The sequence below is a fragment of the Rousettus aegyptiacus genome, unplaced genomic scaffold, assembly GCF_014176215.1.
Source record: "Rousettus aegyptiacus isolate mRouAeg1 unplaced genomic scaffold, mRouAeg1.p scaffold_m13_p_3, whole genome shotgun sequence".
In the NCBI taxonomy this organism is placed as follows: Eukaryota; Metazoa; Chordata; class Mammalia; order Chiroptera; family Pteropodidae; genus Rousettus; species Rousettus aegyptiacus.
This window is the reverse complement of record NW_023416306.1, coordinates 157,292,196-157,304,933: the sequence shown is the minus strand read 5'-3', so window position 1 is coordinate 157,304,933 and position 12,738 is coordinate 157,292,196. Positions and strand designations below refer to the sequence as shown.

The 12,738-nt window shown below is 37.3% G+C and overlaps 1 protein-coding gene across 7 annotated transcripts in view; it reads left to right on the top strand.

The window, feature by feature from the left end:
* Window positions 1-12,738, top strand: part of CEP128 (centrosomal protein 128) — a 329,036-nt gene that overhangs the window by 254,643 nt on the left and 61,655 nt on the right. For all 7 annotated transcript variants that reach the window (XM_036218273.1, XM_036218272.1, XM_036218269.1 and 4 more), the window contains one exon: window positions 2,294-2,343. In XM_036218273.1, coding sequence (XP_036074166.1) covers window positions 2,294-2,343 — 50 coding nt within the window. The remainder of the gene's footprint in view (window positions 1-2,293; window positions 2,344-12,738) is intronic.

The window sequence follows — 12,738 nt, the reverse complement described above, 5'->3', positions numbered from 1 at the left end:
TAGCAGAATGGCCACATTCACATAGGGACACAGCAGTGACCTTACGTCTCACAAATATTGAAGAGAGTTGTGCTGAAGACATAATTTACTGAAACCAGTTGGAGTGGGCATCTGTTGTTTCGCCCTGTCTGGTACCCACCCCTCCTTCTGCTAACAGTACCCTTATTTTGCATTTGGATGCTCCCCTTTCTGTTCTTCGTCCAGTCCTTTTGGAATTATCAACAAGAGCACTCCAAGCTTTCCGCGAGCCAAGCGGTAGGTAAGAGGGCTAAGCTAGGCTCATAGCTCTTCTCTTTGTGGAATTTTTTCTTGAGCGGAGTGACACAAAGATTGACGGCACCCAGGATAAAATGCCCTTTAGTTCACACTTTCTACAGCCCTGCCCACCCTTACCAGTTATTACTCTCTCCAAAATCTGGATCCTTTCCCCCCCACATCTCTAACAGTCACTCCTGTAGCTTTCTAATAAATTCTGCATTCTCCTTGCTATCAGTTAGCAATTGCCAAGTACCAAACCATCCCTAAATTCCATTTATTTAGTTCACAATTCTGTGATTGGAGTTGGCACTGGGCTTAGCTGGGCAGCTCTGCTTGTGGGCATTTGCTGGCTGCCAGTTGGGGCAACCTGTGGTGTGTCAGGGTGTGAAGAGCCCTGGACCATGTGTCTCTTGTCATCTAGCAGGCTAGCCTGGGCTTGTTCATGTGGTAGTGACAGAGTTCCAAGTAGAAAAGTGAAAATATGTGAAGCCTCTTCAACCCTCAATGCAGGTTGGCACAAAGTTGCTTCTGCCAGGTTCTATCTACCAAATCAAGTCAGGAGGCCAACCTAGGTACAAGATGTGGAAAGTTGGCGCTCCTGACCTCTTGATGGAAGTAGCTACAGTGTCACAATGCAAATGAGTAAGGCTATAAGAAATGTTTGAAGGCACTTAATCTACCCAAGTTGGTTTCTGTACCACAGAGCTAAAGAGCATATGCCAACCAAAACCTCATTTAAAAGTACACTTAATACATTGCTATACTCTAACTTTTTTGAGGAAACTCTGATTATGGGAGTTTGAGGAGCCAAAGTCAGCTCCCCTGTAGGAAACAGAGCAAAAACGACTTCTTATCCTTAATGCCAGCACATTGTGTATTGAGAGGATTGCTTGCTACAACTCTGTATCTCTCTTAGCCGTGCACTCTCAAAGGGCCGTCACCATCAGTTATGTCATCCACCAGGTCTCCTGAAGTTTTGGCATATTGCCTGCTGAGTTATGACATGCGCCAAGTGTGACTTGGTTCCCCGCTATATTACTGCTTCATGCTGCATCTAGAATAGCACTTGCTTGAAACATTTGCATTTGCCTTTCTTGGATATATATTGAATTTCTGTAAGTTATATTTTCCTTTTATACAGCACAGCCTCTTGGTAAGCTATGTCAATCACAGAGAAAGGCAAATACTAATGTTAATGTGCGCTGCTATAGGTGTTTATTGCCAATTTTTATCCAAGTTCTGACTCAGCCCAGCCCTCCTTAGGTTTCTGAGATCTAATAAGATCATAGCACAGGGTGGTATAGCTGCAGGCAGAAAATTCTACTTGCCAAATGCATGTATATATAGCAAGTTCATAAATTAATGTAGGGCGCTGAGATAACACAGCTATACACATGCATTTAGACAGAACTCTGCCTAGTTGACTACCTTCCCTTCCAGCCACTAAATCCTCTGAGACGGTGCCAAACTCTTGGTCAGATCTAGCTTCAATGCTTCCCACCCTTTTGGTGTGAAACGATAATTAATATAACTTTATAGTTACGGTTGTGTTCTACTTCCATTAATAACACCCATTATTCCAGGGTGTTTTAATTCGGCTATAAAAATTGACTCTGGAGGTGGAACTTGACTTGGCAGTTTATTTTAAGAGCAAATGGTTTGTTTCTAATTTTTCTTTCAAAAGAAAAAAAAAAAAGATTTTGTGTTACTTTTAAGTTATATAAGTACTGGACCAAATTTCTAAGAGGTGGGTGTGATTTTGGATTTGTAATTGCATTGGTCTTACTGTCTGGTATCTTCACCAGTGCTGGGACCTCCCAGGGCTTCTCAGCCAGCTTGGATTTGGCAGGGCCGTGGCACATCTCATCGTTTGGCATGGGAGGGCATTTCTTCTACGTTGCTTCTCACACTTAAACATCAAATTCTCTTAACAGGCAACAGTTTACACAAGCTACTGACTGAATTATTTTTTATAATAAGAGGACAAGCCATTTTTACTTTGTATTTTGATAGGTATTTTGCTTTCTTATTGTAGATCTGCTGGAGGAGACCCACAGAAAAGATGAAGAAATGGAATCTCTGCAGGTAAAGTAAATTCTCCAATAGGGCAGGTGTCCTGGGGATAAAAACATTTGCTTTTTGGTCTGTTAGCTTTTAATATTGTCACTTTCAGACCACTGTGGCAAACAGAGTAAAAAGAAAATGTCAGAACTTTAAAGCCTAAGTTGGAATTTGCTGCGTTTTAGAAGTGTCTAAGAGCGTTCATAATCTCCTAAAGCAGGAAGCCAACTCAGCCTTCATGCTGCTCTTGAAAGGAACCTTTATTCTTCAGTGTAGCTTACGAGGGGCTGTAACATTAAGAAATGAAAGCAACATCTTTGCAAAGTCATTTACCCCCCAACAGAGCTGATGAATGAGGATGAATTCATGGAATCTACATGTTGAAGTGAAAGTCAAAAGTATTCTGACTCCATGAATGTCATCTACCAATGACCAACCAAGAATATTAACACGTACATCGACCTTAAGACTTACCTTCTATGCCTCTCAGTTTACTATGGAATTATCCACATTTCTTGGATTGGAAAATTGTGCTTGAAAATTTGTACTAGAATTTTAATTGACATTTCCATGGTACGAGCAGTTGATGTTAACTTGGCATCTGACAGAAGTTCTCTTTCTTTTACGTTGGGCTGACTTACAAACGGTAACTCAGTGCCTGTCTTTATTAGGGGAAACATAATCAGTTATACTCACATGACAGAACCAATTCAGTTAATGTCACGATGTGGATTAAGAACAGTAAATACATTTAATGTTCTTTTTGGGCCTGGAGATGCAAAGTGGGACTAGAGAGTGACAGAATGAGCTGGCTTGAGTGCTTTAGGGCTACACATAGTTGCTTTTGGCAAATGAAGGATGCGTTATGCAAAGCCCAAAGAGCAAGGGAAATGCTCTGTAACTGGGGATTCTTCTATCTGATACTATATCTGATAAGAGAATATTATATAATTTATCTGAAAATGGTCAAGAGAAGTTGAGTTCTGTATATCTATCAAAAATGGCATGCGTTAGCCACAGTTTTATACAGATTTTAACGTATTGAGCTATATTTAGGTATAATAAGAAAGAGCCCTGGTTGGTCCCATCTGGAGCCAGGAAAAATGTCATGTGCACATCTCTGAGAAATTATTGCCAGTAATGCTTGTTGTTATATATATTTAAAAAAACAAAGCTTCTATGGATATATTGAAAAGGTAATAAGCATTTTTGAGGCATTTTGGTTATGCATCGTTTTTGCCACTGACCCTACAATATCATGTATAAACATTTTTATTGAGTACGTAGTATATAGTTGGTTTTTTGAAATGGCAGCACAAACCTTTTTACGCTTATTTCTCTCACAATATGAATATTGGAACCAGTAATCCTGTTAAATTTAATAGCCTATGTTGCTTCTCAAATATTTATTAAATATTGGCAGGATTTTCTACCAAAATATCCATCGAATGAAATAGAATGCACCAGCTAACTATGTGCATTTATAAATATAAGGTATCTAATATGATAGCCCTCTTAGTAGTGGGACTTAGTAGTGGCAACTAGTGCCTAATACTAGTACTCTGTTAAGAACAAAGAAGGAATTGACACCTCTCAGAGTGCACAAGAGTGCAGAGACGCATCATAGAAAGCCTTTCATTTTAAAGACTACAAGAAAATATATCAAAAAGTGCCTACCTTCCTGAGTTTCCATATTAAAATATAAATATCACAGGTGGTAGTTTCGAGAAGACTGTTAAAGTATATAGGTTGATGTCCTACAATCACACAAGAACTTTGGGGAGAAAAAGTCAAAGTCTTTTTTTAAAAAATGATAGCGCTAAGGAATGGAGATTGACAACTTTGACTTTTAAGTTCTCTCTCTGCTTCCGATTCACTGGGTAACCTTGAGTAACTCAATTAACTTTGCTATGCCTATTTTCTCATCTGTAATATAAAATCATAAAACTGTCTTCCAGAATTGTTTAGTGTAGATTCAGTTATCCCAGAAGGGAGAGCCAAATATTTAATTCAAATTTAGAGTGTTAGCAAATCCCCATGTCTCCAACTTGAAGTCAATTTTATTTACTCATTATCATCATATAATTTTGTATAACAGACGTTCTGCATTTAATGTTATCTTCCTTCAGGGTAATAAGAGTTCATTTATCTCTAAACCTTTCTCAGTCTCCTATAACTAAAAGGTGCTCCATATTTACCCATTGAACAAATATTTATTGAGTACCGATTCTGTGCAAGATACTGTAATAGGTGCTGGGGATACAAAGACAAGCTGCTTATATTGGTTAGCTTCTTGACCTCTACACCAGAATTAGTGGAAAAGAATGTTAGATAGGTGTTTATAATAAAATATTTTTAAAATGCTACTACAGGAGCCGTGTAAGTCACTGTGGGATCATATACACTTACTTTTGTTTGGCAGAGATAATAGTAGGTTGAGTATTAGTGTAGAGGGTTTGATGGTGGGAAGGGTGAGCTGGGGTAGAGTGGTAATCCAAGTAGACTTCTCAAAGGAAGCCAATATTTAAATGATAACCAAGAGGTAGAATTGGTAAGTTTGTAGTGAATTTAAGAGCATATTTTGGCAATGTGAAGGATATGAGAAGGCCTAGGGTAAAAGAGAGCACCCATATCATATTTAAAGAATCAAAAGAAATTTTGTATGGTGGAAGGTAGTGACTGAGAGAGGAGAGGCAAGACAGGAGTTTGAAGGTAAACAGAGGTCTAAAGGACCTCCTGAAGGAGTTGGGATTTTACGTTCTGTATCTGGGAAAATAGTAAAAGGTTTGAAATAGAAGAAGATATGATCAAATGTGCAATATATATATATATAGCAAATATATATATGGAGGCAGGCAAGATTGAAATCAGGAATACCAGTTAAGCAGATATTTGTGAGACTGTTGGCCAGAGATGAATGTTGGACTGGAAAGTAACACAGAGCATGAAGAAGAGTGGGTAGTTTCTTAATATATCTTAGGATATCAAAATCCATGGAATTTTAAGATTGGTTGTTAGGAAGTAAAAAAGAAAGCATTAAGAATGATTCTTGAACCATCTTGATTGGGAAGCTTCATGGATGGTGGTGTTAGTTAATGAAATAAAGGGAAATTGATTAGTTCAATGTAAGATATTTTGAATTTGGATGTCTTGAAACATCCAGGTGGCAATGTCAAGAGTGGAGTGAGTCATGTATGATCTCAGAATGAGTTTGAATTGGACATTTAGAATTTGGTGTCATTAGATCTTGTCTTCATATCATATAGATGATACAAAAAGTTATAGGAGCAATGACAACTCCCAGGGGAATATGCAGAGTAAAGAAATGAAACTTAAGCCAGGGGACTTTAGAGAACACCAATACTTAAACAGCAGGCCAAGGATGAAAATCCTGCAAAAGAGTCTGAAACGTAAAGAAAACTTCAGGAGAGCACGGTGCCATGAAGCTTAGCCAAGAATATTTCAAGAGGAAAGTAATCAATAAAACTGGATAAATATTTGTTAAATTCTTGAATTCACTTAGCTAAGGAGTTTAGGTTTTAAAATAAAAATTTACCATACTAAGAATTACAATTTCCTGTCATATCTATGAAGCAACTCTGAGGGTGTTCACTTTCCCAAATATGCATTACTTAGCAGAACGCTTCACCGTAGTAGGTAGTCGTCAGTCAGTTTCTATTGACTAAATAAATAAATGCCTCCACTCATGTCTCCATTTTTATAGCACCTAGTACTGGTTCTCTCTAAAGTCTGACCATTAAAAATAATAACCATCTCTGTCCTAGAGTCTGTTTTTTGTTTAAAAAATTGGGGGGCATGATAGAACTTCCAAGTTCTGTCATTCCTGTGCACACACACACTTACACTTTCCCTCTTTTTCTCTAGCCTGCTCTATTCTCCTTTTCTCTTTTAATATATTTAAACGAGAGGGCAAGAAGTTAGTAATTTGGCAGGAGTGGTAAGAACCAGTGGGAATGGAAAAGGACAAAATGGCGAGGGGGCAGGCAGCAGAGAGCAGAGTGTTTTCAGTCTCAGGAAGAGTTGAAACAGTGGAGACAAACACATCTGACAGTGAGTTTTACAATGCAGTTGGTAATTACCAAAATTCTTTGCTGCCACTTAACAGTGTCAGGCGTGCGTGCGTGCGTGTGCACATGTGCGCGCGTGCACGTCATTCTTGTGCAGTTACATTGTGTTCTTAAAAACAAAGTATTGACTCTGACTGTAACTGTATGGTACAGTTTGAGTCCATTTGCATATGGGTTTGAGGTAAATTGAACAAGCAAATCCCTGCTTTAATCCGCTTCGGATCATCTGAAACATTTTAAATAGACTTAAAAGGTAATCCATTTTTCCTCAATTTAGTTGAAAAATATTCAGTGACTGACACCTTATGATGGCTGGTAGTGGTAGGTGCTGCTGTTACTTTTTGTTCTCATGTTTAAATTATCAACCTACCTCTCATCAGTTTTTTGCTTTTCCAATTCTGTTGTTGTGTGAATCTCAGAATGCAAATCACACCAAAAGAGTATCATGTTTAGTGATGAAAAGCTTTAGAGTACTACATAGGTCAGTCACTAAACAGTAGATATCTGAGAAACGCATATGCCCCTTCTCTCATGCAAACTTACAGTCATCTCACTTTTCAGTGTGTTTTAAATGAGATAAGGCTTGATGACTATGAATGGGTTTTCCTACTCATTTTCTTCTTTTACTAAGCCATCTTGAGGTCATTCTGTGGCAATATCCATATCTATAAATTGGGGACAATAATACTGACTTCAGAGGATTATTGAGAGGATTAACTAGGATCAAAAGTATACAAGCCTTGGCGCCTGGCCGGTCTTCCATAAACATTGATTCCATGCACTGACTATGTGACCCTGTTATGTGCCAGACACAGTGCTGCATACTAAGGACAAAGTAATAAATGTCCCTGCCCTCCTGAAGACCCTGTCTCCTTTCCTAACCCCTCTCTCTCTTTGTTCATCCTTTCCTTTACCCTCTGCCTCTCCTTCCATGGGTAACCATGATTTTAAATTCAGACTTCAGTCAGATTATGGTAAAAGAAGCGGTATATCTTTGGATAGCTACTAAATATAATGAAAAAGTGAAAAAAAGTCTAAATGTGGCAATAATAAAATTGATTATATGGGCTACATACAAATATAATTCCCATTATTTTAAGAGGAAAAAATTGTTTTAGTTGTAGGATCAATAATCTAAATGTCACAAGTATTTCTGGATGCTTTTTCAGTATCAGTTAGAAATGAGCTGAATCCTTTGTTTAATTAAAAAATGGTTTTATGTTTTTTTAAAAAAATAATATATTTTTCTCTGAGACATTCTGGAAGCCATGCCCTTGAAAGATATTAAATGGCAATATAGACATGTTGTTTTTTAGATGATCCATAATTATATTTAATTTCCCTCCGAGATGGCTTTTAAAAATAGTCTGGAACCTTTCATTTGAGGGATTTCATTTATTTTGGGGAAATGTTTTGGGAGTGGAGGGGCAAGGGTTCGATTTTTTTTTGTCTATTAAATAGTGCTCAGGCAAAAGCATTTGAAATGAGCAGGAAGGAGAAGATAATCTTTTCCTTAGCTGTCACTACATTTCAGCTGCTTATAGAGTAGCCAGCTTATGGCAGCATGGTGTTTTTAAGGAAAAAAAAATAGAACTCGAATTTCTTAGTTCTCTTGGAACAGGTCTAATAAATATTAACATAGCGCTATTATAATATGGAAAATAATTCCAGTGTGTAGGGTTGGCAGACGTGTCATTGGAGATTAATTGGGCAAGAAAAACCACCAAAGACAAAAAACTGACATGGGCAAATAAATGGCCCTGGTAGAGGCTGACAGTATAATACATTAACATCTCAGTAGTCTCAGTAGATGGCCAGTTCTCCTGGTAAACAACCATGTGATAAACTGGGCTAGCAACAGACCAGCTGGGGAATTTCTCTGGTTTTGTTGTCAATCACATCTGCCTGACTGCAGACTGCTCATAACTTGTACTTTCAAACCACATAGTAGTCTGGAGATTTTCGAGATTGTGGATAGAAATGCAAGAAAGGGGCAGCTAAGGGTCCCCGAGGTACTTCAGAAGAGAAAGTGAGAGTGAACTGGGAATCTGTGTTCTAACACTGGATCTCCAGAAGAATTGAAGGGTTGGATAAAGCAGTTTTCAAAATTTCCACAGAAATTCTGATTTGCTTGGAAGAGACTAAAGCACATTTTTAGAAGTCCTAATTTAAATAAATTGATAAATTGGGATTTACTGTTTAAGGCTTTATTAAACTAAAAGTTGTATTCAGTATCCTGCTCATTCCTTAGGATGACTCATAAGAGTTATGATGGAACTTATATAATTCTAGAAACTCAAATATATTACATACCTACTTATTCTTCTCAAGATGCATTCCTCAGAACGTATGCAAATCACTACATTTCTGTTTCTTTTTCTAATATATGATTTTTAAAAAACTGACCTAAACAATGACATAAACAAAACAAGACCTGGGCGATTGTGAGGTATGGGAGGGTTGGGCTACACTTTGCCACGAGATGACTTAATGGCTCATTAAAATCTCTATTTTATGAAAAGGTGAGGAGACTTTACCAAGCCTTAAATTCAATGTGAGATCTCAACAGAGATGAAACAGCGGTCTGTGTTAGGGTCAAGTGGGGTCTCAACCAATTAGATTTGTACACTTCAATTTACTATGTCTAGAGGTCCCAGGAGAGCAGGGAATCAAGCTCAGTAAAATAGATTTCACTTGAAATTTTAGTGGTTATTAAATTTTATCACTGTTTTACCTGAAATTTGCAACTTAATTTTAATTCCAAATTTACGACAGAATTAAACTGGAAAATAGAAAGCCTTATGAATGAAGTATTTTTGTGTCTGAATTTTGAGTCAAGCTTCTAAAAAAGGCTCAAAAAATAGATGTTACTTGTAAACATTTAAAAAATGCAAAGATAAAATGTAGCCTTTGAGTTCAAAAGCCCAAATTTTACTCTGCGACAGAAGATTTTAAAAACTTTGTAGTGAAAATGAACCAAGTGTATGTTACAAATTTTATAAATTGCTTACACAACGGTAGAAAACATTTTATCGATCTCTATACACTATCCCCTTTGCAGCTGAGTCCATGAAAAGCAACGTTTCTATAAAACACCCCTTGGCGCCTTTGTCAGAGTCCAAGCTCTGGGCTTCATGGGCACTGGGGCTGACGTAAAGAGCAGCTTACGCTTTCTTGTAAAAATTGAGAGAGAATCTAAGCACATTATGATGTTTTGCAGTGTTGAGCTTGTCTGAGAGTATTGCTATGTATCCAGAGTCAGCTGTCACCTTACATTTTGGGGCAATTTCATTTAGGTTACAGATTAAGTGATCACTTCAAGACTGTTTTCCATAATGTGTATCTGCTTGTTCTTCTCACATCACATTCCTTGATAGGACTTAAACTTTGGACAGATGACCTGGTGTCTTAATCGGTTCAGGCTGCTGTAACAAAAATACCGTAGACTGGGTAGCTTAAACTAGTACCATTTATTTCTCACAATTCTAGAGGTTGGGAAGTCCAAGATCAAGGCACGTCCAGTATTTGTTTGTACTCAGTATTTATGTTGGTAGATTTAGTTGGTGGTAACGGCCTACTTCGTGATTTATAGATAGTCATCTTCTTGCTGTGTCCTGACATGACATAGAACAGAGAGCACTCCGAGTCTCTTACATAAGGGCTCTGTTATGAGGGTCCCACCCTCGTTACCTAATCACTTCCCAAAGATCCTGCCTCCCAATATTATCACATTGTTTGTTAGAATTTCAACTTATGCTTTTGGGGCATGCACACATTCAGCCATAACACTGTGTTCTCCATTTTGTCTTCCATTTCCTGACAACACTGACCGTTGAGAAAAGCAATATTTTGATTTTTATAGAATGCAACAAATTTGGAAACAAATGCTTATTAACAATACATTTCCATTGACTCAAAACAAAACTTTGAGGTTTGAAGCATCAGTAGGACATCACTGAAAGAAATTACATTTCTCACTTCTGAGGCTGTCTCCCATCCCCATCTCAGCAGATTTTCCAGAATATAATGAAGACCACGGAAAATTCCCCCAAGCTGAAGTCTTGAAACTCACCTGTGTTTCCCTCTATTAACAAATATTTACTTAGCACTTCTTACTTCCTGTCAAGATTGCGCTAAATCAGCCCCAAAGGGTGATGGTCTATGAATCACAGGAGTAGGAAAACAAAGCCCTTTGACTTGTTAATGAATGATATTAATAGCTAATGAGCAATTGTTTTGTGTCTGCACTGTGCTCACACTTCTAAATATGTCATTTATTCCTTTAACAATTCTATCAGGTAGATATTCTTCTCATTTTATAGATAAAGAAACTAAGGCTCATATGTGATGCTGGTAAGTAGCACAGCTCAGACTTGTGTTAGAATCTGCCAGGCTTCCACACCACTGCGCTTAATGCCTCATGAGCTTATGGAGAACTGAAGTTCTATACTTTTTCTGCGTGTTTGTTTGTTTAGGTTTCTGGCGTTTCTTTTAATTTCTTCCTTTTTTTTTTTTTTTCCTATGAGGGTGATTTGATAGCAAATCTTTTAAGCATTTAGTGTGCTATAGTACTCACTGACCCAACTACTTCCTTAAAAAGAAAAAAAAAGAAACTAGATAATTTTTAGAAAGCATATTAAATAAGTCAGGAAATACTGACAACTTAACATTAGTGAAACATCTCACTGCCTTTCTATAACTTTAAAACTATTTATAAACCCTTAGGCTTAAAGCTTACATACACATGGCAAGTAGGGAGTGTCATATAAATATATGTATTTGACCATTGGCGTCTGAGGAAGATTTTAATTCCTGGTGCGAGATTAGGGACAATCCAGTAATCTCGAGCACTTCTAGGAAGGAGAAGGGATCATTTTTCTTTTTCTGTTCTGCACCCTTTCTTTTCGCTTATTCATCATGTTTTAAATAAACAGACTGAAGAAAGTTAGTATTAAAGGCCTCCTCGGACTTCTTCAATTTCAGTTTTAAACCAGGTTCAAAAGTATTCTGGCAAAAATTAAAGGCAACATTGAATATGGTTGCATAAATTTCAAATTGTGCAAAAAGTGATAAAACTAAAACACATCAACCAGAGATGGAGATGGGAAATAGCCCCAGAAGTGAGAACTATAATTTATTTTAGTGGTGTCCTATTAATGCTTCAGACCTCAAAGATTTGTTTTATGAGCTAAAAAAATGACTAATGAACATCTCCTCTTATATCTTTGTCTTATCACATCAGTGATTATTTTGGTTTCAAAAAATTGGTTCCGAAGTGCATTTCTTTTCAAGTATCTGCAATTACACTTACTAAATTTAATTTATTAGAAGTTTAATGTTTACTTTTAAAAATATTAAGTCTTATTAGCATGCTAATAAATAACACTTAATGTCTGTTAACAATATTTCTATGTTTTCCCATAAAATGAAATGGAAAAATATTACCTGCAAGAGACTCCATGTCTTTACTACCCTCTGGTTGTTATAGAAAGCCCAAGTTCACATTTCACTGTCAGAAAAGAACTAATAAATTTGTCACAAATAAAACAGGGGTGGAGGGAAGAGGCCATTCATGAGCTCAGCGATGAATCTGAACTCCTGCAGCCCAGATCTAAAAGAGCTGGGAGAGCAGCACAATAGAGGTGCCATTTAACTGCACGACAGCGTGGCTAATTAGGTTCAGATCTTTGCTTTCCTTTGTCCTTTCTTCTGATGGTTCCCCAGCGGTATTGACGTGTGTGCTTCAGCTGGCCCAGTGTCAGACCAGGAAGTCAGAAGGAGTTGCGACTTACTTAAGAAAGGCATTTGGCAAAAATATCACCCCTTGTATTATACAGTAGATAAGTAAAAGATGTATGTCAATAATAGTTTTTATTTAAACGTTTAATTTTATTGTGATATGGCACGTGTTTTGTTATACTGTCAACTGATAGATGTTAAATAGAAGGTTCTGGCATGAATCATTTTGAGAAAGAGGCCCCAGAACAGTTTTCCAGTATATTCCCTAACCTTTACCTCACCCCACCGCGCCCCCGCCCCCTGGCCAACACACAATTAGTCCCGATGGTAATAGAAAACCATTTATTGTCTACTTGATTATAAAACTGCATTGTCAGCGTATCGTGGTTCCATTAGCTCCATTCTGCAGAGCCATTTACATATGTAGTTTTTAATGTGGCCTTTAATTTATTTTTGAGAATTAGTATAGACTCCTTCAAGTCAGGTGAACCTGGATTACAGTCTAAGCTTGAACATTTTATCGCAGTATAGAATTCGATACATTTAATACATCTGAGTCTGTTTCTCTGACTTTAAATGAATGAAATTAATA